Raw genomic sequence first — 26,419 nt, 5'->3', positions numbered from 1 at the left:
TCTTTAAATATTGCATCTTTCAATCCATGAGCATGGTATGGCCCTCCATGTGTTTAGATTTAAATTATTTTAAATTAGATGAATAATATATGGATATATTCTTATTAGAAATATAAAATTAGGGGGACCTGGCTGGCTCATTCGGTTAAGTGCCCAACTCTCGGTTTTGGGTCAGGTCATGATCTCAGGGACTTGAGATCAAGTCCCATGTTGGACTCCATGCTGGGCTGGAAGCCTGCTTAAGATTCTCTCTCTCCCTCTCCCTCTGCCCCTCCACCCCCCCCAAATTTATGCACTTTCTCCCTCTCTCTCTAAAAAATATATATTTTTATATATTCTATTAAAAATATATATGATTAGAAATGAAACAAGTATTCCTTTCCCTTGCCAAACAGAGCAGCAGCCACTGTTCTTATATACCTGCATGCACGCCCGTGCATGCTTGCACATGCACACACACACACACACACGTTTTGGATGGGATCATAGCAATTTGCCACATATTTAACAATATCGTGCAGACGTCTCTCTGGGTCAGAACAATCTGCCGAGGTCGCTCTGTGTGAGTACTGCTGTAGCCAGAGACTGCATGTGCCCTGGCAGAAGTCTACGGGCTGAACTCACTGAGCATCCTGGAACCCCACTCTTGCACACGTGCGTGTCCCTGTAGGAGATTTAGTCCCGCAAGCGAAGAAACCCATCTGAATGCTGCTGTAATTATTCAGAGCCGACATAATCAAAGCCGAACGGGGCCGGGGAGGGAGAAGAGGGGCGAATTTCCTTTTCCAAAATAACATGTGCTTCCTCTTGACAGTCTCCTGGGCCGCCCCCACCCTTGTCCGTCCCAGGGCTGCCATAAATGGAAGGCGTAGGGCCCAGCAGAAGCTGGGCATGGGGCCCAGCGTGAGGGCAGCAAGGACGAGGAGGAAGGGGTCTGACCTGCTGATTAAAGCAGCCACTGAACAGAAACAGGGCAGGGTGAGAATGGGATGAGAACCCAGGTCACACCTGGCCTGGGCAGGGCCCTATGCCCGCTGCCGCACGCGCTGACTCTGAGCTTCACGGCAGCCCTGTGCTTAGCCTGTAAGAGGGGTCTGAGGCTCAGCAAGGTGGAGGGGCCTGTCTGGGCTCAGTGAGTCAGTGGCCACCCTGGGCTTCTGACCAAGGCCTGACCACAAGGCCCTGTGTGTGTGTGGTCTCTAGGCCGATGCTGCCCAAGGACACCAGATGGGCCCATCGAGAGGTGCCAAGGCCTGGAACTGAGCTGGGGCAGGGGCTGGGGAGACGGACCCCGCGCTGGCACCCGTTAGAGGGAGTCCGGCCAGAAGGCTAGACAGTGGCAGGTGACAAGTGGCGTCTGATGAGTCCCCGCTGTCTGGGAACCCTTCCCCAAGGAGCCAGTGGCCCACACGCAGCAGGTGGAGGCAGCGGCTGGGAGCCAGGCTGCCTCCCCAGTCAGCAGGGGGCCCAGGTGCGAGTTGGGGGCAGAGCTCTGCTTCCTGGAAACTTGAGGGCCTGGCTCAGCCGAGGAGCCCCCCACTCCTACATGCCAGGCCTCAGGAGGGCCACGGGCCACCAGGGCTTAGTAAACTGCCCGCCTCACTTCCCTCCTCCCACCTCCTCCCCCTCTACCGACCTTCCCGGCCTCACACTTTGGGTGCCTCTTCTATATTTATATCCAAGAAATTCTCTTTTAAAAACTTTTTAAATAAATAACAGTAGGGAATTTTTTACCACAAAACAAATGCCACTGATGTAGTCCATTCATCTCCTGTGCAGAATGAGGGCAGCGGGATGGCGCAGCGCTTACGAACACAGACTCAAGGGCCAGCAGGCCCGAGTCTCAGACCCTCTCTCTGCCTCTCATTAGTTTTGTGACTGAGCGAGTTACACGCCTCTCTGCGCCTTGGTGTCCCCGTCAGTGCGATGAGGGTGATGACAGGCTGGATACGAGGCTCGACGTGGGGACTAAGTGAGGGAGGGCCTACCCCGGGGCACACTCAGTGCTCGGGGAGCACCTGATATGAGGACTCTTGTCACGCCTAACCAGAGACAGAGCCCAGCAGCCCGGCCCCACCTCATACCCTAGATCTTGCATCTGGATCCCAGCCCTGACCTCGAGTCTTTAACTGGGGCTCCTGGGCCTACCCGATGTCTCTTCCTGCCCCCACCCCGGGGTGGTGGGGGGCCTGTGGTCTGGGCTCAGCCCCAAGTAGCATTCACTGGGAGTTCTGAGCGTTCTTGTCTGGGTTCTTAGTGACATGAGTAAGGACGGGGATTAGAAAAGGGGAGAAGGAGAAGGCAGAGAAGTGGCTTGGAGTTAACCAGGCCCTGAAAGCCTGGCCCTGGGGCCTTTCAAGTCTCTACCACTCATGGGCTCCCTCACCAGGGGTGTGAGCTCCAGGGCCCTCCCCGTTGGCATCACAGGAAGAGACATGGCCCCTGGGAGAGACCCTTGGCATGACTGCTCTCCATGGCCAGGAGGCATGGAGGCCAAGTCATTCCCACCCCCTCAAGGAGTTGCTAAGACTCAAGGGCACAGCTTGGGGTTCAGTCTGCTCCTTGGCCTGCTGAATTCCAAGTGGGGGTGCAGATGTGGAGCTGGGGCCCCTGTTCTGAGCTCTGGCACCCCCAGGAGATGAACAACTACCGGCGGGCCATGCAGAAGATGGCGGAGGACATCCTGTCGCTGCGGAAGCACGCCAGCATGCTGGAGGCCGAGAACCGCATGCTGAGGAGCCAGCTGGCCCAGGGGGAGGGCGACGAGGAGCAGGACGACGCCAACAAAGCCCAGAAGCTGGATGAGGGTATACGGGCCCCTGAGAGCCTCCGGGTGCCCACCCGAGCGCGGGTTCTGGATCATGGGCCGGGGTTGTGGGGAGCCTTTCCCAGCTCTGCCTGCTCCTGGACGCCGGTGGGGGCCTCTCCGGGATGGGGAACGGAGACTCCAGTCCTGTCTCGAGCCCCAGGACGGAGAGACGCCTGCCCCTGCCCCCCAGCTGTGCTGAGCTGGGCGATGCCTCCTCCCTGAGCCAGCTCCCCCACCCCCCCAGTGTCCATGAAGCAGAAGCTGCTGCTGAGCGAGCTGGACCTGAAGAAGCTGAGGGACAAAGTGCAGCATTTGCAGAACGAGCTGATTCGAGTGAGCTGGGGCTGGGGGTGGGGCAGAGGGCCTGGGGAGCAGAGGGGAAGGGAGCTGGGGGCTGTCCAGAGCAGTGTCTGGGGGCAGAAGGGAGAGAGGCATGGAGGGAAGGGGGCACTGCCCTGGAAGGCTCAGCGGAGGGGGTCAAGGGTAACCCCGGGCACCTCTTCTTTCCCCGCCCCCCTGCCCTCCCCCACCTACAGAAGAATGATCGAGAGAAGGAGCTGCTCCTCCTGCACCAGGCTCGGCAGCCGCAGGCGGCGCTGCTGCAGCGGTGCCAGGACAAGCTGCAGAAGATGAAGGCTCTGGAGGAGACCGTGAGGCACCAGGAGAAGGCAGGTGCCCTGGGGGCCACGCGCCAGGCGCCAGCCCCGGATGGAAGGGTGGGAAGCCCCCCAGGCCAGCCCAGCCTTCACGCTCTGCCTTCCAGGTGATCGAGAAGATGGAGCGGGTGCTGGAGGACAAGCTGCGGGACAGGAAGGAGCCCCTGCTCAACAGGCTGCAGGGAAAGCCCACCACGGGTGAGTCTACTCCCCAGCTTTTGTCCCACCCCTGTGGGCCTGGCCTTCCTGGAGCATGGGCTTCGGGAGCAGAACTGTGGCAAAGGATGCTACCCCATATCGAGGCAGGCAGTGAGGGGCTCCCAAAGGTCCCCTGGGCTCCCTTCTCCTGCCAAGAAGCCCCTCAGGACACATGGGGACAGTGTGTGAGCTGGGCTAGAAAGACAGGGGCCCCTGCTCAGACCCACAGAGAGGCCCCGCAGACTGGAGGGAGCAGACAGTCCCGAGAAGAGGGGCTGCCCGAGCCCTTCTCGGGACTTCCTCGTCTCCCCACGTCTTCAGAATCTGCTTCTACCAAACAAACAGCACTGTTTTGTTTCCTCCACTGTCCTTAACCAAAGCCACCATGAAGGGCCAATCTGAGGCAGGGGATGAGCGGGGGAGAACCAGGTCCCACCGTCCCAGGCTGGCCAGACAGACGATTTCCCTTAGCCTTCGGTGCAGGCTCGCTGGGAACCTCCATGTGCCCGGCCCCTGGACGGCCTTCACTGCATTGGGGTGTTGGGGGAGGGGTGCCTTTGGAAAACAGTGCAAGCTGGGGCTGCCTTTCCCCGAGGTCATCCCAGAGTGGGATGAGAGAGGGGAAGGCAGCCTAGGGAGGGCAAAGGCCCCAGGGAGTGACAAGGGCAGGAGCAGAGAAGGGAGGAAAGATAAAGGTGAAGAGCCAAAATTGACCCAGGACCCATGGCAGGGGAATGGTTATGGAGAACACAGGGGTCAGATTCTGAAGAGCCTAGAATGATGGCCTGAGGCATGTGGATCTGATTCCCCTGGCAGCAGGAAGCCATTGAACGCTTGGGAGCAGAGGAGGGGCAGAATGGAGCAAGATGCTAGGGCAGATCAGGCTGGGGGCAGACGGGCAGGAAACCCATCTCACCAGCAGCTCTGGCCACGTCTGCAGCCTTCCCTGTGCTCTCAGCCTCTGGCCTTCCCCCGGGGCCTACGGGAGAGAACCTGCCTGTTGACGTGTACTCAGTCCTGCTGGCGGAAAACTCCAGGCTGCGGGCGGAGCTGGAGAAGAACCGCCACCAGTCGGCTCCCATCATTCTGCAGCAACAGGCGCTGCCGGTAAGAGCTGCTGGTGCACGCGGGGCCTGGGGCTGCCTGAACAGGCCGCTGGGTGCTCAGCAATCACGCACAGCACAATCCAAGTTGAAGACCACAATCAGGAGCTAGGCCTCCCAGGGTCTCCAGTGTGCCTGGAGACCCCTGGAGCCCCAGCTCTCAGGCCTGCCTCTTTCCTCCTGGGGAACACACATGGGTCTGAACACACCTTTGCCCTCCTCTTGCAGCCTGGGAGAAAGCAAGCCCCTAATGGCCCTTGACCTTTGATCCCTGACCCCTTTTGCCAACTGGCTGGCCTGCACTTGGACTCCACACGAGCCTCTCTGAGCTCCATCCTGGAGCATTTCCTGGGATTGGTACAGCCTTGGAGAGCCCTTTTCCCCCATCCCAGGTGGACCCCAGGGAGTTGGGAGCAGGAGGAGACCTGGCAGAGAGACTGCAAGAGACAGATGGCCCAGGCCACTCCAAGGGCACAGAGGCCCTGCCGGCACAGGTGGGTGCCCCTGGCCCTGGAAATGCCCAGGCCCCGCTCCATCTCCAAGGCTGCCGCAGGCGCCCCTGCTTTACACAAACCCAAAGACAAGATGTTTGGAATTACAGAAGAGGGGTGGGCAGGGGACACAGGAGGGTTTTTCTCTTCATCCCAGGACTTACAGGAGGTGAGTTCTGTTTGAAAGCACCCCTGATGGGTAGACACCTGGGTAAAGTGCGGGGACAGGGGAGCCCTCACTCTAAGAAAAGACTCCTCGTGCAAGATTCCTTTCTGTGCATTTTACATTTAGAAAGTAACGTGCAGAAACTCCATTATAACCAAAATCCGTGGGGGAACAGTGGTGAAGAAAGCACCTGCCATTTCAATGTCAACTTCGGGAAAGAGGGTTTGGCCCTGGGTCCGAGGTTCTGTATCGGGGAGCTGAGCTGGGAGCTCAGACCTGGCTGATTTCTGCCTCAATAGCTCACGGCCTCCTGAGCCCGCACGGCTGCAGTCCCCAGCAGGAGCCAGGTGTGAGCTTCTGCTTTGCCCACAGGATCTCCTTGCCAGTACTTCAGACAAATTCAACCTCCTGGCCAAGCTAGAACGAGCTCAGAGCCGGATCCTATCCCTGGAAAGCCAGGTAGGTGAGCCAGGCAGGCGTCCATCAGGCTGGGCAGGCCCACCACTCAGCAGCCCTTGACCCAAGTCAGGCTCCAAGTGTGACCAGGGTTATGGCTCAGTGTGTGCTCAGGGTCAGGGCTCAGTATGTTGTTGGAACTCAGGGAAGGTCCATCTGTGTCTTAATCAGACTGTCATTTGGCCCCTCCCCACCCACCCCTGGCACACCTGATGTCTCCAGAAGGCAGTGAGCCCACATTGCCCGGGCTCTGGTTGCCCTGCTCGCAGGGATGGGCCCTACTGCCCAGCGGGTCCCCATCTGTCCCTCTCCGTGTCTGTCTGCAGTTAGAGGACTCAGCTCGACGCTGGGGACGAGAGAAGCAGGACTTGGCTACACGGCTGCAGGAGCAAGAGTACGGCTTGGGGCACCCCTCAAACTCCGTCATCACTGACCTGCCTGTGAGTGACCTCTCTGGACAAGCTCCGTGGGGTGCAGGAAGTGGGGCTGGCAGCCACCACCCCCGACCCCGAATCCCTGGGCTGAGAAGAACTGTCTAGGGGGACCTGCCCCATGCTGGAAGTCAGAAGACCCGTGCTCGGTTTCTGCCCTGTTACCATCAGGAGCCCTGGCCTGGTCTCCATGCCCCACCTGCCCAAGGGGAATAGAAAGCCCCCCGAGATCACCCCCTTCCCACGGGTGGTGGTGAGAATCAAGGGGACATGGCCGTGGATGTAGGGTTGCCCCCACAGGCATCTCTGGAATGCTCTGGCACTGGCTGTACGTTAGCACTGGGTTTGCTCCCAGGCAGAGTAGCTGTGGCCCCCACCCAACTCCAGAGCCCCTAAGGCTCTCCCATGAGCGCACCTTCTTGGCCCCTGTAGTGCTGCCCACCTGCCAGGGAAGGGGGCATGGTGCCAGAGAGAAATGCAGCTGGCTTCGTCCGCACAAATAGGCCTGTTCACAGCTGCCCCTCGAGCTTGGCCCCAGGCTCCCAAGCCTCCCAGAGCAACACCCCTGATGGCTCCTGCTCTCGAGCGGACAGGGTTCTGCTCCTTCCCATTCCCCGGGAAAGGCCTGATGGGGCAGGGGTGGGAAGCTGACAGGGAACGCAGGGCTGCCTTTGCAAACTCGCCTGCTGAGACCTGGGGGCTCTTGGAGAAACTGGGCAGGCCTGCTGTGGTTAAATAGGTTTGGAACCCTTTGTGAAGGTATGGCCCACTGTGTTCAGATCCTCTGAGGCCTGGCTTGCCAGGCAAGATGCACTTTGATGGGTTCCCTCACCAGGGGGAGGGGCGTACTCACCCCACTTTGCTTTGCATACCACAGAACTCCTTGGCCCACGCCAAGGATCACAGGCGACCCTCGAAGCTGGACCCCCTGATGCCCAGCTCGGAGACTAAACTCAGCAAGCCCTCAAAGTCCGAGAAGACCTGAGTCTTAGCTGACCCGAGTAGCTGGAGCAGGCCTCCCTCTCTGTGTGTTGGGGACTCTCATTCCACCCCCCAAATGACTGTATTAAATGCCATAGGTCAGTGAGCGTTCACCTCTTTCCTGGAGTAGGGCAGCCAAGGGGGCCCAGCTTCCTCCTGCCGGACCCTACTCTGAACCCAGGCACTCTGCTGAAGCCCTATAGCCTCCTGCCTGTCCCAGAAGCTACCATTTTGGGAGAGCAAGGGCCATAGTGGACCCAGGAGGGCGGGGGAGAAGAGGTCTTCCGAAGCAGGAGCCCTTCTAGACCTCCAGAAGAAATGAGATGACCAGCTCTGTTGGGAAATGTGAGGGAGTGTGGGACTTTCCACTTGTCCCCAAGCATCTCATATCTGAAATCCTTTCTTTCAATTTTGATACTGTTTCTCGGGAAGGGAAAGACTTAAAGCCTGCCGGTGGCTATCAATTACATAATAGTGTGAAATACCCCACTAACTGGGCTAGGCTGAGCTGCCAATGTTGTGTCCAAATACAGCCAGGGACAGTAAAAGCAGACGGGGCCCAGGGAAGGAGCCCTCCACTGAGAGTCAGGAGCCCTGGATTCCAGCTACAAGCATGCTGTGTGACTTTGAATGACTCAAGCAACCTCTCTGGGCTTCCATTTCCCCCATCTATCCCATGCAGAGCTTGGCTTCTTTGATGGTAAGGCCCTGTCCAGCTCTAACATTTCTGAGTCAAAGACAGCTCGGGCCCAGAGAAGAGAAAGGAAGCTGGAAGGAGAGAGAAAGACAAGAAAGAGGATTGTATGGCAGGGAAAAGCAGAAAGGCTCCAAGAGTGGACTCAGAGCCTGCAGATGCTGGCAGAAGAGACCAAGATGGCAGGGCCGCTTTCCTGAGCAGGAATAGCTCCCCTGTCTGCCTGCAGGACTTAGACCTGGCTAGCAGAGGGCCGGGAGGGATCAGGCACCCGATCAGGTCAGGAGTTACGGAACTCAGAAGGGGTTAAGAGGGCTGAAATTGGGACCAGTGTCAAACAGTCCAAATAACGCACCAAAAACGCAGCCACAGTGTTCTTGCCTACTGCCCAGAGCTTGGACAGTGGGCACGTCTCCCTAGAACAGGAAGCTGAGGCCCGGGGAAGCCCAGAGAAAGGTCAGGTGGGGTAAAGAAAGCATGCTGGCCTCTTATTCTCTAGGTCAGCCCCCTCACACCAGACCCTTACTCACAGGCTTCAGCCCTAGCCTCCCCCAAAACTCTAGCTGGGCCTTGGCAGGAAGTCCTCAAGACCCCACAGGGAACTCCCACCCAAGGTTCAGCCAATCAGAGCCCAGCAAGAGCCTCACATCCATTAGGTGGCCCTGCTCGGAGGCCAGGATTGGCCCACACCTCTCAGGCCGCCATGTTCCCTTCTGCCTACTGCTCTAGTAGCTGCCCGCACAAGGGCAAGCCCACCGCCTGCTCTGCCTCACCCCTACCCCAGGCAGCAAGGAGGTCGATCCTACAGGCTCCTGAGTTGCTGTATTTGGGGGCAGGGGGTTGTCCCAGCAGGGAGGGCTTCAAGTGCAGCTTCCCGGGCCCCCCATTCATGCTCAGATCCCACTGTTGACCCAGGCCAGGGAGCATCTCCACAGGAGTGACGGGTGCCTTGGGGGTCAGATAGAAATGAAAACACTTCACGTAGTTCAGCCATTTATTGCGTCCCTGGGCAGGCGAAGAGGAGGAAGAGGTGGCGGGAAAGAGGGGTGCCCTGGCTGAGCTGGGCAGCTGACCACTGAGCACCAACTCTCTCTTCTCAGAGCCGGTCCCAAAGGAGCGGGGGAGGGGTACCAAGGACTGAAGAGCAGAGAGCACCAGGGGTGCCACCCCTCGGGCCTCCCTCCAGCACCCCTGCTGGCTTGATGGGTGGCGGAGGCAGTGTCCACCCTCTCTAATCACACCTGGGGTGGGTCCTGGTTGAGGGGTCTGAAGGTGAAGAAGATGGGCTTGTCGGGCATCAGGATAAGGTTGAATGTGGTGCCCACATCACTGAGATGTTGCATTTCAACTCTGAAGTTCTCCAGAATCTGAGAAAGAGGCGGTGGGCTTAGGGGAGAGATGGGGAGGGGCTGTCTCCCCCGGGGCCAGGCTTGTTCACCTATAGGTGTCACCTGTCGCGTGAGACTCAGGGAGATCTAAGGGGTCAACTGCCAGCTCCTATTTACCCGGCACAGTGCCTAAAAATGCACCCCTAGGGCTTTGTCCCCTTGAGTCACCTCAGCTTCTACAAAACCTTGCCCCCCCCATACCCATCCTGTCACCACGTGGAGGGAACAGATGGCCAGGGGGCACCAGTGGGTAACAAGCAGATTAGCCCAAAAGAGGAGGCAACAGTACATTAGCCCAAAATTGTGGGGAAGGAGGAGGCAAGTCATGGGAGACAGATGTCCCCAGGCCTGTTCCCTGGGCTCCGGACAGAGATGGGAGTAGGAGGGTCAGTGCTTCATCCGGGCCACGGCCCGCCCAGGCTGCCCCGATGTCCCGGCCGGACTCACGTGCATGAGGAAGAGGGTCATCTCGAGCTCCGCGATCCGCCGGCCCACACACTGGCGCACGCCCCAGCCAAAGCCCAGGTTCCGGAAGTGGATGAGGTCCTTGTCTTTACCCAGCCATCGGGTTGGGTCAAACTTGCTCGGATTGAAGAAGAAGGTGGGGTTCTGGCCCATGGCATAGGTGGACACCTGCACCAACGTCTGGGGACAAGGTGGGCAGAGGCCTCATCTACTCACAGCCTGGAGCGTAACTCAGCTTCCCGTTCCCACCCCCAGCCCGGCTGCGCAACTTCCCAGCGCAGGACGCTGCCTGCTCTGTGACCTTGAAAAAGGCCCCAACCCTCCCTGAGCCTCACCCATCAAGTGGCCATGACGGAAGACTCAAGGCCGGGGATGGCCCCAGGGATTGTCCTGCCCTTTGCTCAGCTGCAGAGGGCTCCCAAGACCCAGGCAGCCCGTGGCGCCTCCCTCCTACCCCAGGCTCAGGCAGCATTCCAGAGATCATCACCGCTATGCTATGCCCGGGACCCTGCCCTTCGTTCACACTTTGGACTGCTGCTGCCAAGGACCGCACCAGCCAGTTCCAGGAAGACAGAGGGACCAGAAAGCCCCATCGCCACTGTCTGTGTGCGACTGCAGTCTGCCCCCAGGCTCCTCTGTCTGTCTGGCAGAGCTGGCAGCAATACACGCCCCCGCCCCCGCCCCGCTCGGCTGCACCTACCTTGGCAGGAATCATGTAATTTCGAAGAACCAAATCATTTTCAAGGTATCTCTGCAGGGTCACGGAGATGGGGTGGAGTCTGCCAGAGCAAGGCATTGAGGCGCTGGTGCCCTGAGGCCCAGACACCCCGCGTGGCATCTGAGCCCCAGCTACCACACGCGGTGGGGGGGATTCTGGACACAGGACCCGTACTCGTACTTCCTCCCTCCCCACTCCCCGCTGTCTCCCGGGACTTCTTGCCACCTGCTACCAATCCCCTCCCTTGTGCCCTGCCCAGGGATCTGGGGGATGAGGCGGGCAGGCACAGGAGGGCCGGGCTTGCCTCAGTGTCTCCTTGATGCTAGCTTTGAGGAGCGGGACCAGCTGCAGCATGGCGCTCATGCTTCCCTGGGCCTGGCGCCGGGCGGCCAGGACCTCCTCCCGCAGCATCTCCTGAACTCTCAGGCTGCGTGCCATCTCGTACAGGTGCCACTGCAGAGTCACGGACGTCTGGCCGCGTGTGGGTGGTGTGGACGACAGGGAGGACCTGTCACTCCTGAGGCCTCTGAACCCGTGCTAAATTTTCATTTCCAAGAATCTCTGCCCACCCTCGTCCCTGTACCCAGAGCCGACCATCCGCAAAAGCAAAACACAGCTCTGAAGGCCAAAGTCCAAAAAAGCCTTCCTCACCACCTGGGCAGGAATGTCTGGGGCAGCACTTGTCCCTGTCCTCATCCTTGACGTCACCAGAGCCCACCTGTTTCCTCAGCCAGTAGAGTCACCCATACAGCCAATGCCTTCTTCCAGAGGACTCCCAGCGGGCTTTGGAAGCCAAATCCTACTTCTGTAACGGTTGTACTCCTGAATGACTACCATTCCACCCCTCTCCCGCTAGACCTTCCCCAAACCTCAGCATTTGCCTGTGGGAGCATAAAGGAAAGTGAGGCCCAAAGATATTGAAACCAGAACGGCCAGACCTGTTTCCCCATCGGTGTTGAAATTAGCGTGCAGCGTATTCCGAGACGAACCAGCTTGTCTCGGTATTAGCCGGAGACAGTGACCATGAGCCCTACACCGGAGGTATAAGGAGCACTCACCAAGCCCCATAGCCCCAGATTCTTCAATGGTGGGACCCAGGCTGAAGCCGCCCTCCCTCCTACAGCCAGGACATGTCATTTTACCAAGGATCATATATTTATCCAGGAGTTTAGACACTCTCTTTCTTCCAGCAGGAGCACTCGGGAAAAAATGCCATGTAGTCACCTCTCAGCTTAAAACCCTTACCTGGCCCCAGAAGCTCATGCCTGACCCACGGGGCCCCCCAACACCTGCCTACTGCTCCCAGCCCCACTGCTCCCCTCTCTCCAACATGCACCTCATGTTCGAGCTGCACCGAGCTACACGCAGCTACTGAAGCCCAGAAATCTTCCTCGTGCCATTCCCTCTTTCTAGAATTCCCCTCCCCAAACCAGGAAGTAAGGACATACTCTTTCTTTAAGGCTCGGAGCAAACGTGTGTATTTGTCTTATTTCCTCCAAGACCTGACACAGAGTGGGTACTCAGGAGATATTTGTTTAATAAAGTAGTCAAAATAAGTTCCTGGCTGTGTGACCTTGACTAAGTAGCTTAACCTCTCTGTGCCCCAGTTTCCTCATCTAAAACTGAGGGATAACAGTAACGTATCTCCCAGCGTTGTTTGTGAATACTCAATGCGTGTACATGTGAAAGCTTAGGCCCCTGCCTGCCATATAGGACAGACTTCATAAATGTTGCCTAAGGATGACAGCTTTGGTGCTGGTGAGCCGTTTGGGAGATGTCTTCTACATAACTGACAATGTTTAAAATATGCTCAAAGACTCGTCTGCAGCCTGTCCCATAGACCAACACTCCTCTGTCAGCACAACAGAAAGATGACACCTAGGAAAGAAGATTAACACGGGGGCTTTGACAGCGGCTTCTCCCTGGTCCGGAAACTCTCCTGCTCCTCTCTACTCCCGCCAAAGCCTTCAAGACACAAGCTGAATTTCAGCTCCTGTAGGGCGCCCTCTCCCTGTCCTACAAGGCCACGTTCCCTCTCCCCTCTTCTCAGCACCCTTGGTCCCGGGCACTTGCCTGGCCGTCCGGCCCTATACCACGCTGTGGTGGTCATCTGTGCGCACGCTGCCTCCTTGTCACGGGAGGAGTCGTGGCCCACCAAGCTCACATGTTGGAGTCCTAACCCCCCAGTACCTCACAATGGACTGTATCGGAAGATAAGGCCCTTTACGGAGCAAACTAAGGTAAAATGAGGGAGGTCCTATGGGTGGGCCCTAACTCATAGGACTGGAATGTTTATAAGAAGACAAGATTAGGACACAGGCATGCCCACAGACCGCGTGAAGACAGAGGGAGAAGACAGCTATCCACAAGCCATGAGAGGCCTCAGAAGAAACCTACCCAGCGAGAAAACAAGTTTCTGTTTGTTAAGCCACCTGGTGTGTGGGACCTTGCTCTGACAGCCCCAGCACGCTAATATGCCCTTCCTCTCTGAGCTGTTTGGGACATTTGAGGTCTCTTACATTCATCTTTGTAGTCTCAGTGCCTGAATCCCAGCCAATAAACACTACACCATTAACCCTCACTCTCACAGCAGCCTGATACTGGAAAAAGGGAGGTACGCAGGCCAGAGACGTTTTGACATTCCAGAAGTTTCTGGGGTACTGTCCTGCCTGTGGAGGGAGGCACGACAGAGCAGGCCTTCAGGCACTGAGGCTGGCGTGGGGGACTGAGGTCTGGAAGGGGGGGATGGGAGACAGCAAGGAGACCCCGGGGCAAATTCCACTGGCTCCCAGCTCTTCTGAGGGCCTGCCTGCCTCCTGAACTGAGTGTGTGCTGTGTCCTCCACCTGCGAGGAGAGGGCTTCTCCCTTACAGACCCCACGCACAACCCCACCACCTACACCAACTCTCTCCCTTCTCACAAGCAAAGAGAAAATGGCGGCTCGGCCTCCAGGCATGCTCCGTGGGTGCCGGATGTGACCTCACCCTTCCAGGAGATGAGGATTTAAGAAATGCAACCAGGAAAGGGAGACCCACCCCACGTGGGTAGGGTTCCAGGGGACGAGGTGGACTGGCAGGGAAGGGGCCCAGGGCCCAGGAAGGGCCCGGACGTGCCGGGGGACCGCCTCACCGTGTCCACACCCCCGGCCAACATCTCCGTGATATTGGCCTTGACATCCTCAAAGAGCAGCTTGTTATTTTTTAGGAGGCGGTGGAGGATGCCTGGGTAATTGTTGACGTCTCTCTTGTGCCTCAGGTCCCAGTAGAAGTTCTGGGTGTAGATCTCAGCTGTGCAGGAGGGGAAAAGAAGTGAGCTCTCTGCAGGTGGGAGGGAAGGTGAGAGGCAGGACGGAGGACTGGGGATTCAGGAGCCCAGCGTTCTAGCGGCCCCTTTCCTGAGCACACACTCTCTGCTAGGCCCTTCGCGGCCATCTAATTCCTGACCACAGCTCCAGGGGGTAAGTGATGTCTTCCCCATTTTACAGATAAGGAAACAGAAGTCCTAGAGGGTAGTGACTTGCCCAAGGTCATTGGGATGTCAGGGGCAAAGTGGATTTGACTCCAGGTCTGGCGTCAGCGGCACACCCGTCAGCATTCTGCACCCTGCCTTACCGATCTCTCCCACCAAAGTCCTAATCTGTCACCAAGCACAGCGGTGTCTGAAGCACTGGTCCTGAACCCCCTGGGGATCCTGGGTTCCTCTGAAGAATATGAGGAATGTCTCTGATCCTCTTTCTCCAGAAAAATCTATCTCCAACAGCCAGCCTTTAGCCCACCATGGCCAGGGGTTTTGAAGCCTCCCTACCTCCCCTCCCTGCCTGCCAGAGGGCAGAGGCTTCTTTCTTCTCTCTCTCTCCCCAGTCCCAGGCCTGGGTTTCCCACCCTCTGAGGCAGACAGGGTTCTCCTGGCCCCTAGACTTGGCTACCCAGGATGCAGCCTTCACCTTTATTGAAAATCACATCCCATGCAGCCACATGGTCTTTCCAGGTCTTGGTCTTGAATAGACGGAACAGGTCTGGAGGGAAGTTGAGCATGGGGACACTGGTGTGGAACATCTGGTAGACCGCGTCAATGAACCGCTGGGCCTCAGGGTCCACTCTCTCCTCCAGCATCCCCAGGCGTTCCCCGAACATGACGTTGGTGATGGCTGCAGAGGAAGGCAGAAGAGCCCCTTCCAACCTGGCCATCTGAGGGTCTCAGCTCCCAGAGACCCCACCCCCACCCCCACCAACACATAGGATATCCCGCACCCAACCTCAGACTCCTTCAGTAAAGAAACTGAGGCCTAAGTCCCCAAAGGCTGAAATTGCAGGGCTAAGGAGAACTGCCTTCTGGCAATGACTCAGGTCCTTCAGAGGGGCATGTGGAAGACCCTACAAAGCATGGTGGGAAGCAGAGTCCCCAGCAGAGCCGGGAAAGCACCCGGGAGGGGCTGAAACTGCTCCCCCCACCCTTCCACTAGCACCCCAAGCGGCCTCTGGGCTTTCCTCCTGGCAAGAGACATTTCTCATCCATAACTGACCAAATCGGCTATTTCCTGAAAGAGGTCAGACGGAAGACTAGGGAACACAAATCCCCGGTTAGCCATCCATGATCCACTCTGGCTAGACCTAAGAAGTCACAACCACCCCAAGTGTGTCCTGCCTACTGGGTCAGGAATTTGAATGTTAATTGCATACCAAACTCTGGGCATCCCAAAGCTCCTGCGGTGATCACATGATCCCCATCAAGCCACGAGGCCTTCACATGTACTGTTCCCTCTGCCCATACTGCCTGACCTCCTTACCCTATCTGTAAAACTCCTACGCATCCTCAAATGCCCAGTTTAGATTAACCACCCAATCCTCCCTTCCCCTCCCAGACCTCAGAGGTCAACATCCCAGGCGAGAGAGAGGCAGAGGCTGTGTCCAGCAGCTCATCCCAGAAGCCAACCCCAATGCTCCTTCAGAGTCCATGCTGGGTCTTAAGGTAGGAGGCTGCGTTCTCCCACCCGCAAGACCACTGCCAGGTAGATATAAGCCCCTTACACTCAAAGGCGAAGCGAAACAGGTCATCACTGATGTCCCCTGAGAACTTTCCAGAGCCCTGCTGCTTGATGCGCCTCTGCAGGACTTTGACAAAGTCCTGAGACACTGGGTCCAGCAGGGGGATGAAGCTCTTTATGGCCTCTGGAGCCATCACCTCCGGGTTCAGGGCCAGCCGGTCTTTCTTCCAAGCTCCTGACTTCCTGAGAAAACACAGGCCCTCAGGCCCTGATGGTCACAGACCCCACGGCTGGCAAACACAGAAGGGGCTGACTCGGCTGAGCCACAGCTCAGAGCCCTGCACTCACTTCCACCCCCAACACCCTGGGCCTCCCACCTCCCAGCTGCTGCCTGGCCTGGTGGAGGGGATAGGAAGAAAGAGGGTGAGGGAGAACGAAACCCCCACCCCTCCTCCACTCCCTCTGCCGCTGCTGTGGCCAGGAACTCCTACTCTTAGAGCCTCTAAGTAACTTTCAAATCCTCTTCCGTTTGCCTCTCTGTGGGCTGCCTTCCCCTTTCTCCTGGCTGATGCTCGGCTCCTGCCATTCAGTGCCCGCCCCTCTCGATATGTCACCTTTGCTGGCCCTGCACAGACACAATGGACCCATCTCTCCTCCTCCGCTCCCCCAACGGGTCCCGTTACTGACATCCGCGGCGGGGGGGGGGGGGGGGGGACCTCAGGTGCCCTGAACTGGGTTGATGGTAAACCTCAGTTTACAGCCCAACTCAAAAGTAGGTCCATGCTAAGCCCTCTTTGTAGTTTGAGGGCTTTGCCTGTTTATAAGGATGTCACCACAGGCTCACCAGGCAACATGAAAACTAGAACTTGACAGTAACTTAGATGCGCTCACCTGGTCCTCCCATCTGCTGCCTCCCTGGCTAAGGGGACCACCAGCCCGACCCCCTTGCTTGCTTTTGTGTATAGCTTTATCCGATCTATAGCTATTCCAAAACATACTCTTAAAAACTGTATACTCGTTTTCAACTTCTTAAAAAGGTTGTCATGATTTGCTTTTTCTACTCAGTTTTATATTTCTAAGTATTGTCTGGATCGTGGCTGGTCACTGAGTCCATCCACTTTGACTGGTGTGGGCCCCCGCTCACTCACTCTCACTCCCGTTGGGCGCTTAGCTGGTTTCCTGGGCTTGGCTGTTAGGAACAGCCCTGCTGCAAACACTCTAGCTCCTGTCCCCTCCGGACCCCATTCTTTGGAGTCCGTCCCCAAGCGCAGAACTGCTGTCTTGTACGTAGGTGAATATCCAATGGCAGGAGGGAATGTCCAGCCATTTTCTGAAATGGGGCCCCAGTGTTCACGCCCACTAGCAAGCTACGAGAGCTCTCGTCTCTGCACCCTCAGCAACCCCTGACACACACATTTTAAATTTTTGATGAGCGATTTGGTAGAATATGGCATCCATTACACTTAAATACACTGACTTGTCTGCGTTTCTCACTGTAGACAAGTCGTGTGTCTATGTTTCTCCCTGTAGACTCGTGGTAGCGGGCCCTGCCCTACTTGTCACTGTACCCCAGAGCCTGGCACATAGTAGGTGCTCAATAAGATGGGACTTAATGAGTGAACCAACCAAGGAGAGCTTTTCTAGGTCTTCATTTACTCGTTACCACCTTCATCCTGAGCACTTCCTGAAGGCTGGCAGACTAATTCCCTGTCCGCTGTTTTATGGGGACAGGAAGATGCCTGGGATTTGCCTAGAGGACCAGCCAGAAAGGCCCAGCCGTGCCCCTGCCGCAGCTCTCTGTCGTCTCCCTCCAGCCCCCCGGGGGAAGATGGCCCAGGACTCACTTCAACAGGACGCCGAGGGGTCTCTGGTAATACTGGTGATAGGCCACCCAGGGCGGGATGCAAAATCGTTCTGGAGTGGGACCCTCGAACTTAAAGAGAAGGGCCACATCTTCGGGGTCGATGATATAAACCGACTCCACACTGCCCAGCTTCTCCCTGGAGGAACGGAGGAGACGGGCTATGGCGGATTCCAGGAAAGCCAAGCAGGCCCTGGGCAATCAGGACGGCTCTCAGCTCATCTATAACTGTGTCAGGGCCTAGAGCACAGAGCAAGCAGTCCTGGGAATGCGTCCCATTCCACACCGTCCTCGCTGTGGGACCTGAGGCAAGGCGCTCAGCCTCTCTGAGTCCCAGTTTCCTTTTTTATAAAATAGGGATACAGTACCTGTCTCACAGGGGCGCTGAAGGACAAGATGATAAAGTCTAGGCATGTGACTCCTATTAGGCATTCTGTAAGTGACAGCTCTATGCTCATGGTCACAGTAGCTGCTGCCATACACGGGCATGTCCCCAGGACCAGCCCCCCACCCCCAGGACCATCAAGTCCTTGCTCCCACGCTCTTCCACACCCTCAGCTCCCTCCCCCCATCGCACCCACTGCAGAGCTCAGGAACGTCATGCCACTACTGGAGTGACTCAGTGTGGCCTGCTACGTGGGCAGTCCAGACACCTGGCCAGCCAGATGCTTCTAGGCTCTAGGATTGAAACGCTGGGAGTGGCCACCCTGCCTCTCCTTGGATTCCAGCAGAGCACTTTGTCTCTATTCAAACAAAACCACAGGTAAAACATTAGGCCTCAAGCGCCAAGCGCAGGTAATGTCACAAAGCATTTGTAGGCGGTCTCTGGGGGAAATGGCAGAAAAGTCCACTCTCATGCATAAGAAAGTAAATTCAAGATACAGTATAAGGCAAAATATAAAAATATACAGGTATAAGCCAAGTTCTCGCCTCTCCTCCTTCCTCAAAGGGAGGGAGGGAGGGAGGGAGGGAGGAGGGAAGAGGGTAGGGGAGGGGGGGAGGAGAGGAGAGGGGAGAGGAGGGGAGGGAGGAGGGGAGAGGGAGAGGGCTCTTTAACCACTGACCCGTTAAGCCCCATCCTACCTTCCCAAGTCTCCTTGAGCTTTGTCCATGGCCTCCCAGAAAATCCCCTCAGTGTTTTTCCAAGCGTCCTCACACCACTATCTCCATCCCCCCAACCCAGCTCAATAAAATCCTTGAACTGCTATTATTATTACCAATTCCAACTCTGGGAATCTAGCCCAAGGCAGTGATCTGATGCGTGACAATGATGCCAGATGGATAAGCATCGCGTCTAATAGCAAAATATCCCAGAGAGGGCTTGATGTCCACTTTACAGAACTGGCTTCAATCAAATGGCTTATCCACACTACGGACCACCATGCTGCCTTTTCAAATCATATTAAAGAGGGAAAAGAGGAAAGAAGTCCTCCAGATGTTGTTGTGGGACCCCCACCAAATAGCATACATAATATATTCACATTCTTAATGCTACATAAATATAATCCACACTGAGATTGTATCTGATTGCAATTTCCATTTGTGCCTGCCTATATTTTCTGAATTGTTTAATCACATGTACTCATTTCTGGGCCTTAAGTTAGAACAGAACGCTAACACCAACCTAGGAGTCAGACAATTGGGGTTCCAAAGGTGGCCCTGGCTTTGCCCTGATAAGCTGTGTGACCTTGACAAGACCCTTCTCCTTCCTGACCTCAGTTTCTCTCTGTAAAACCTGAGTAGTAACATCAGATTCAAGGACGTGTGGAGAGGCCGATGATAGTGACTCAGGAAACAGAAAGGGCCTTGGTAAAAGAGGGCGTTCCTCCCAGAGGGAGAGGAAGCAGGGCAAGAGGAGGAGGGAAGGAGCCATCTCCCTGGAAGGAGGAGCAACATTTCCCAAACCTGGCATGCAGCCCGGGGGCTCCCTGCTTCCAACGAGCTGTAGGAAAGGCACTTTGGACTTCAAAAGGGCTTGTGGGAGGGGGAGGAAGGAACCTGACAAATGAGCAGTGGGACCCCTACACAAAGACACCTGCCCTCCTGCCCCAAGCCCACCATCAAGCTGGCCAACATATCATATTAATGCCCTTTCCCCACCTTGACCCTTTCACTTAAAGTAAAATGCACTTTCCCTCCCGGTGTCCCCTCCCTGCTCCCAACTGGCACCTCCACTGCCCCCTATCCCCCTTAAGTATCTGCTCAGAGCAGAACCCAGGTGTGGCTTGAAGGCTATGCACCTCAGAAACTGTCAAACCAGAACACCAAGTGTTCTCAGACCCCACCCCGTTCAGAGGCTAAAAGCCCAAAGACCCTTCCTCCTGGCAGAAACCAAGGCAGATGCTTGGAGACCAGGAGCTCTAGCCAGGCCAAGTGGAGGAGACAGAATCAGCCGCTCCCGATCTGCACAGGGCTGAGGGGTGAGGCCAGCATCCCAGCAGGACAGGGATCTAGCTGGGCAAGAAGGCTCACCCCTCTGAGCTTCCGTCGCCTCCGACAATGCGGATGATAGCTCTGAGGAACTGGCTGTAGGGAGGCGGTTACCAGAGCTTGTCCTCTTACCACTTCCCCCCAGGGAAGTTTCGAAGAGCGTAGGACCTGGGCATCATCGAAGCCTCAGGGCTGGGAACAGAACCCACTGTCTGGGAAGCCATCTCCCTTCTGCCACCGTCCTCAGGCATGGAAGAAATGAAGTCAGAAGTAGGTAAGAGCAGGGGCGCCTGGGTGGCGCAGTCAGTTAAGCACCCGGCTCTTGATTTCGGTTCAGGTCATGATCTCAGGGTTGTGAGATCGAGCCCTGCCTCAGGCACGGAGCTGGATGCGTGGAGCCTGCTTAAGATTCTCCCTCTCCCTCTGCCCCTATCCCCCTAAAAAAAGAAAAGTAGACAAGAGTCTGGAGTGGCAGACAGAACTTCTGGGGAAGGGGAGTCCAGCAAGGCTTCCCAGGCCCCTCTACCTCCCTATCCCACCAGCCCCACACTGCCAGGCTTACCTATAAATGGGGCCATACTTCTGGAAGTTCTGGACCTGGTGGTAGTGGATTTTCTGTGAGCCCATCTCCCTCCAGAAATTGTATAGATTTAGCCAGCCATTGTTTCCAGGGGTGGGGATCTCACTGAAGGGGCGTGGAATCTGAGTGGAGATACTGGCCCCCTCCCCAGTGGGCGCCCTGGGATGACCCGGACCCTCCCACATGGTGCTCAGGAAGGTCTGGCTGCCTTTGACCAGGACTGAGCGAAGAGGAAGCCCCTTGGCCAGCATGCTGTCCCCACAGCGGCTACAGTCCCTGCTCGCACTGCAGCGGGCCTGCCAGGGTGACTCCGGCCCTGGGCCCCTGTGGTCCAGCTTAAAAGCACCAGCTCAAGGCTAAGCGAGCTGACAAAGCGGTCAGCCTCCCTCCATCTCCTATTGGCTCCAGCCCACACACAGCCCCTCCCAGATTTGGGGTGCCAAGGCTCAGTCTGGGATTTCTGCAGCCAGAGAGGCTTCCCAAGGCACAAGGAGACCTTCCTGTTTCTGTCCTAACAGCCTCAGCAGGCCCCTGAAATGGCCAGGTTTGTGCCTTTCTTCTGCTGGGGCCTCCTGCTGCCCCCTGCATTGGGACTCAGCCACTTGCAGACATCTCCCAGGACATGTGGACAACTGGGGTTAGAGGTGCTTTTGAGGGGCCCAGGAGGAGGTGAGAGCCACCCTGCAGCTCTCAGTCACCCCTTATTTATGTTAGATAGATAGATAGATGATAGATAGATAGATAGATACATACATACATACATACATACAATATATAGTTAAGTACATAGATACATAGATATATAGATAGATACATAATTAGATACATAGACATATAGATACACAGAGAGACACATAGATATAGAGATAGAGATGATTATAAATGTTTTAGTACAGTTCCCCGATTTTTTAAAATTTAAATTCAATTAATTAACATATAATGCATTATGGGTTTCAGAGGTAGTCAGTGATTCATCAGTCTTATATAATACCCAGTGCTCATTACATCCCATGCCCTCCTTAATGTCTATCAACTGGTTACCTCATCCCCCCACCCTCCTCTCCTCCAGCAACCCTCAGTTTGTTTCCTATGATTAAGAGTCTCTTATGGTTGGTCTCCCTCTCTGATTTCGTCTTTTTTTATTTTTTCCTCTCTTCCCCTACGCTCCTCTGTTTTGTTTCTTAGATTCCACATATGAGATCGTATGATAATTGTCTTTCTCTGATTGACTTATTTCACTTAGCATAATACCCACTAGATCCATCCACATCATTGCAAATGTAAGATTTCAGTTTTTTGATGGCTGAGTAATATTCCATCGTATATATGAACCACGTCTTCTTTATCCATTCATCTGTCGATGGACATCTGGGCTCTTTCCACAGCTTGGCTATTGTGGACATATATGATGTTGCTGCTATCAACATTGGGGTGCAGGTGCCCCTTCGGATCACTATATTTGTATCTTTGGGGTAAATACCCAGCAGTGCAGTTGCTGGGCCATAGGGTCATTTCCCCAATTTTTTTTTTAAGATTTTATTTATTTATTCGACAGAGTTAGAGACAGCCAGCGAGAGAGGGAACACAAGCAGGGGGAGTGGGAGAGGAAGAAGCAGGCTCATAGCAGAGGAGCCTGATGCGGGGCTCGATCCCATAACGCCGGGATCACGCCCTGAGCCGAAGGCAGACGCTTAACCGCTGTGCCACCCAGGTGCCCCATTTCCCCAATTTTTAAGGTTCTACTTTTTCTGCTCGGAAAAAAATAATAATTTTTAAAAAGATTTATTTATTTATTTATTTGAGAGAGAGAGAGAGAGAGTGGGGGAGGGGCAGAGGGAGAGAATCTCAAGCAGACTCCCCGCTGAGTGCAGAGCCTGACTCGGGCCTCAATCTCACAACCCTGAGATCATAACCTGAGCCAAAACCAAGAATCAGGTGCTCAATCGACTGAGCTACCCAGGCGCCCCTAAGTTGGGGTAATTTTTGATCTAAAAAAAAAAAAAAAAGAATGTTTGAAAGCATAGCTCCATGGTCTTCCCCTTTGTGGAACTTCTGTTGAGAAATCCAAAGCCTTTCTGATTCCTGAATCCATCCTTGCATTTGTCCTTCCTTCCCCTCTCTAGTTCCTCTTAGGACCTGCCCTGCCTTTCGGCTGCTTCAAATTTCGCAATGCCACCTTGCCGTATCAGTTCTTGGGCCAGATACTTTGTAAGCCTTTGTCATCCGGAAACTCAAGGCCTCACGTTTCTGGACACTTTCTTGTACAATTTATTTCATAATTTCTCCTTCCACTTCCTCTTTTCTCTGTCTCCAGAACTCCTCTTCTTCATCTAGGAACCTTCTGGATCTATTTGGTACTGATGTTTTTCTTTATGTCCTATATTACATTGTCTTCTCATTCCAGCTAATGAGAGATTCCCTATTGCAGCTTCCAACCTCTCTATTGCAATTTTTATTTCCACCATTTTTTTTTAATTTCTCGGGCCCCTTCCTATATCTGGATATGGACACAATACAGACATAATGGCTCCTTAAAACTTTCCAAGATATTAATCATACAGTCGTTTAGTTGTTTGGGTTCTTTGGGTGTCTTTGTTTGTTTTCTTTTGCTCTCTATGTCATCCTTGTTCCTCTAAGTTCCTTTTTCTGTTTATTTTGGTTCCTGCCCTTTCATGTTAGGAGTTTCCTTAAGTGTCTACAGACCTGGGGCAGTCCACTAGACGTCGTGCCAAATTTAAGAGTCGGAACCTGAGAGGCTGGCCAGCTGGGAGCATGTTGGCGGGACGGGTGCAGCTGCGTGGGCGGTGCAGGGTTTCATCAGGGAGGGCTCTGACAGATCTCCAAGGTCAGCGGCTACCTGACTTTCCACTTCAGCTGCTCATCTTCCTTGAGGAACAATCTTCTACATTTTCAGCAAGGGACCCCTCACTGACCTCGCTATGGCTGACGTCCCCAGGGCCAGAGCCTTCCCGGTTCAATGAACCCAGAGAGCAGACCTCACCGTCTTGACCCAGAAGCCGTTCAGGTGGTCCGTGAACACAGCTGTGGTTACCAGGTTCACAGGATTTTGTGCACTGCTGCGTTTTCACCCAAATTGTCATAAGCATTGAAATGCTCCTGAACGATCTCTTGGAAAAGCCTCATCACATTCTGTGATTATGTTTATCTGTGCCTTATTCTTTTATTTCAAAACTCTAAGGTTCAGAGGTCACCTTGGGTGGTGAGGAAGGGCCAGACCATGCTGGGTAACAACTAAGGGGTGGGGGGACAGGTGTATTGATTTATTCCCACACCTGCAGCATTCCACATCTCTATGCCAGGCACTAGATTACGGGATGGCATGGAGGGGAGGGACACATGGGCCCTGGCCTTGGGGAGGGCACATTCCAGGGAAGCAGCATGAAATTGAGGATGCTAGGAGGCTTCTGGCCTCTGAGGAAAAGGATGAAGTGGGATTTGTAGGCTGGGGCTCTGTGGCCCCCACGGGTGGGAGTGGGAGAAGATGAGAATCCTTCGAGAACAAAGAAGGAGCACTTACACAAGGCTGGCGAGGACCAAGAGAGGGCCAAATTTCAAGAGGAGAGCAGGTAAGCTTATGAAAGCGTTCGGAGGGAGAGACCGTGCAGCTGGGTCAGCCAGCGTTGGCCCTTCTCGCTCCCGTGAGCTTTTGGGACGTCTGTGTCCTGCGCCCTGAACTGTTCTACCGAGACTAGCAGAGGGCACCATCCAGTGCCGGCTGGTCTCTTGCCTCTGCCCTCCTCCCCAAGGCAGCTGGTGAAGGCGCAATTCCAGAGAAGAAACAGGACACGGAACAGGAGTCAGATCGCAGCCTGGAAGGAAACCAGCCTCTTACTAGCTGGAGGTCCTGAAACACTGATGCATCTTCTCTGCGAGCTCACCTCTGCCTGGTGAGTTAGCCCAGTGAGTTAGCTGCCCTGGGAACCCTGTGCACAGACCTTGCACTCCATGGATCATGGCTGTGGACCTGCCCCAGGAGGAGTGTAGGGGGGGAGGAAACTGCACAGTACCTGGATGGGGCAGACAGGTCGAGTCAGGATGCCTTTTATTTCCCTCTTCCTGAGCAAAATCAGGGGGACCTGTGCAGGGAGAGGGAGAGGCCAGGTAGGATGCAGGGCCAGGAAAGCACATAAGCAGGCCCAGAGCCTGGGTGGAGGGAACTGAGAGAGTGGAGGCAAGGCCAGTGGGGACAGGAGGGCAATCAGCTCCACAGAAAGTTCTTTCTGGGGGCGCCTGGGTGGCACAGTGGTTAAGCGTCTGCCTTCGGCTCAGGGCGTGATCCTGGCGTTCTGGGATCGAGCCCCACATCGGGCTCCTCCGCTATGAGCCTGCTTCTTCCTCTCCTACTCCCCCTGCTTGTGTTCCCTCTCTCACTGGCTATCTCTATCTCTGTCAAATAAATAAATAAAATCTTTAAAAAAAAAAAAAAAGAAAGTTCTTTCTGGGTCACACTATGCCTGGCAACGATGAGCAGGGCTCAGGGTGAGGGAGGGGAAAAACAGAAGGAAAATGGGCACTGTGTCTCCAGCTGGAGCCCTGCCCTCAGCACACCACACCCCAACAAGAGTGAAGAGTTTGGCCTCCAGGGAGCAGGATACGGCCTTGCCGATGTCTGAAGCTCAGTCCATGGGCCACCCTCATCCCTCACTCAGGCCAGCCTCCTGGCCCACAGCTCCAGAATCTCCCCCAGGTCCCTTCAACACGCTGCCGAAATGGGGCAAACCAGGCCAGCACCCAACAGAAGTAGAGAGGTGTGCTCCCGGGCCACCTGCCTCCCCAGCATCTGGACTTGGGACCATTGAGAGGACCCTGCTTTTCCATTTCTGCCACTGGGCGAGGCCCATGACTTGGCACATCCACCTCCTAGAACAGAATGGACATTTCCTGTGTGCAGGCTACCTTACATGCATTAACCGTCACCCTGCCATGAGGTAGGGTCTAACACGTTCCCTGTTTCAGAGATGAGGAAACCACGGTGTACAGAGGACGGGCATTTGCCCGAAGTCACAGATCTAACCAGCAACAGAACTGGGGTTAAAACCAGATGGTCCAATTGGGGCTCCTGTCTGGCTAAGTCAGTGGAGCATGTGACTCCTGATCTCAGGGTGGTAAGTTCAAGCCCCACATTTAGCATGGAGTCTACTTAAAAAACAAAGCCCCAGGTGGTAGGGGCTGGGCCTGGGCTAGTCCCAGGCCTGGGCTCTCCGTCCCCTTGCCATGCTGCTGAGAAGGCCTGAGGGCGCCAAAGGAGGGCCAGTAACGAACACGCTACATACTGTATACCAATGAGGAATTCTGCTAAACTGAGCTAGGTCTCACAGGCTGAAAGACATGGAAAGGCACTTAGGTATCATTTCTTTGGTCTCCCATTATACAGTTGAGAATACTGAGATCCAGAGAGGGACAGAGACCTGCCCTGAGTCACTAGAGCAAAGCAGGAACAGAGGCAGGCCTGAAGCCAGGCCTTGAGCCCCCAAAGAGCCACAAAAGCCCAAATCAAGAGTGGCCATTTGGAAAGGCATGGCCACTTCCTCCCCACAGCCTGCCCTGTGTGAGGCCAACCCAGTAATCACTGCAGACTTGCAGAGAGTAGGCACCTGGCTGATGATAGATGGGAAGTACAGAGGAGGAAGGGGAGGAAGGAGAAGACCTTCATAACCCAGGCCTTGAAGAAACTTGAAACAAAGGAATTTCACCTTGAACCCCAATCCTCGTCATCCCTCCTCAGCTGGCCCTGATCTGAAGCCAAAATTCAACGTGGCTGACTCAGAAGGAGCCCTGGGTCCCTTGAATGAGGTCTGTGGTCAGGCCACTCTGGACTCACTCCAAGATCTTGGCAAATCAGGTCACCACCCAACCTGGGATTTCAACTTCTCCCTGTCCACACACAAGCTCTGTGGTCTGTCTCCACAACCCCTACCAGTTTACCCCTCCCACTATACCCCTCCCACTATACCACGCCCCCAGACCCAGCCCAGCCAAGGTCAGCC

The 26,419-nt window shown here is 55.4% G+C and overlaps 2 protein-coding genes across 6 annotated transcripts in view; one reads left to right on the top strand and one right to left on the bottom strand.

Annotated features, from left to right (window-relative positions):
* The window catches only part of CCDC33 (coiled-coil domain containing 33), a 90,948-nt gene extending 83,653 nt beyond the window's left edge, over nucleotides 1-7,295 (top strand). The window contains exons 12-19 of the mRNA XM_019803518.2: nucleotides 2,636-2,807; nucleotides 3,054-3,142; nucleotides 3,346-3,477; nucleotides 3,573-3,663; nucleotides 4,604-4,770; nucleotides 5,796-5,882; nucleotides 6,206-6,319; nucleotides 7,188-7,295. Coding sequence (XP_019659077.2) covers nucleotides 2,636-2,807; nucleotides 3,054-3,142; nucleotides 3,346-3,477; nucleotides 3,573-3,663; nucleotides 4,604-4,770; nucleotides 5,796-5,882; nucleotides 6,206-6,319; nucleotides 7,188-7,295 — 960 coding nt within the window. The remainder of the gene's footprint in view (nucleotides 1-2,635; nucleotides 2,808-3,053; nucleotides 3,143-3,345; nucleotides 3,478-3,572; nucleotides 3,664-4,603; nucleotides 4,771-5,795; nucleotides 5,883-6,205; nucleotides 6,320-7,187) is intronic.
* A 1,666-nt stretch (nucleotides 7,296-8,961) lies between these two features.
* Nucleotides 8,962-26,419, bottom strand: part of LOC100474049 (cholesterol side-chain cleavage enzyme, mitochondrial) — a 39,326-nt gene continuing 21,868 nt past the window's right edge. Inside the window, exons 1-9 of one of the 5 annotated variants that reach the window (XM_002922981.4) lie at nucleotides 20,394-20,753; nucleotides 17,385-17,540; nucleotides 15,584-15,783; nucleotides 14,500-14,703; nucleotides 13,686-13,843; nucleotides 10,861-11,027; nucleotides 10,539-10,617; nucleotides 9,821-10,018; nucleotides 8,962-9,352 (exon numbers count right to left, since the gene is read on the bottom strand). In XM_002922981.4, coding sequence (XP_002923027.2) covers nucleotides 9,221-9,352; nucleotides 9,821-10,018; nucleotides 10,539-10,617; nucleotides 10,861-11,027; nucleotides 13,686-13,843; nucleotides 14,500-14,703; nucleotides 15,584-15,783; nucleotides 17,385-17,540; nucleotides 20,394-20,662 — 1,563 coding nt within the window. In that variant the 5' untranslated portion in view covers nucleotides 20,663-20,753 and the 3' untranslated portion in view covers nucleotides 8,962-9,220. The other 4 variants (XM_034668062.1, XM_034668061.1, XM_034668060.1 and 1 more) reach the window with 4 other exon arrangements.

This window comes from Ailuropoda melanoleuca, chromosome 9 (assembly GCF_002007445.2).
Source record: "Ailuropoda melanoleuca isolate Jingjing chromosome 9, ASM200744v2, whole genome shotgun sequence".
Classification (NCBI taxonomy): domain Eukaryota; kingdom Metazoa; phylum Chordata; class Mammalia; order Carnivora; family Ursidae; genus Ailuropoda; species Ailuropoda melanoleuca.
This window is presented reverse-complemented; position numbering and strand designations above follow the sequence as displayed.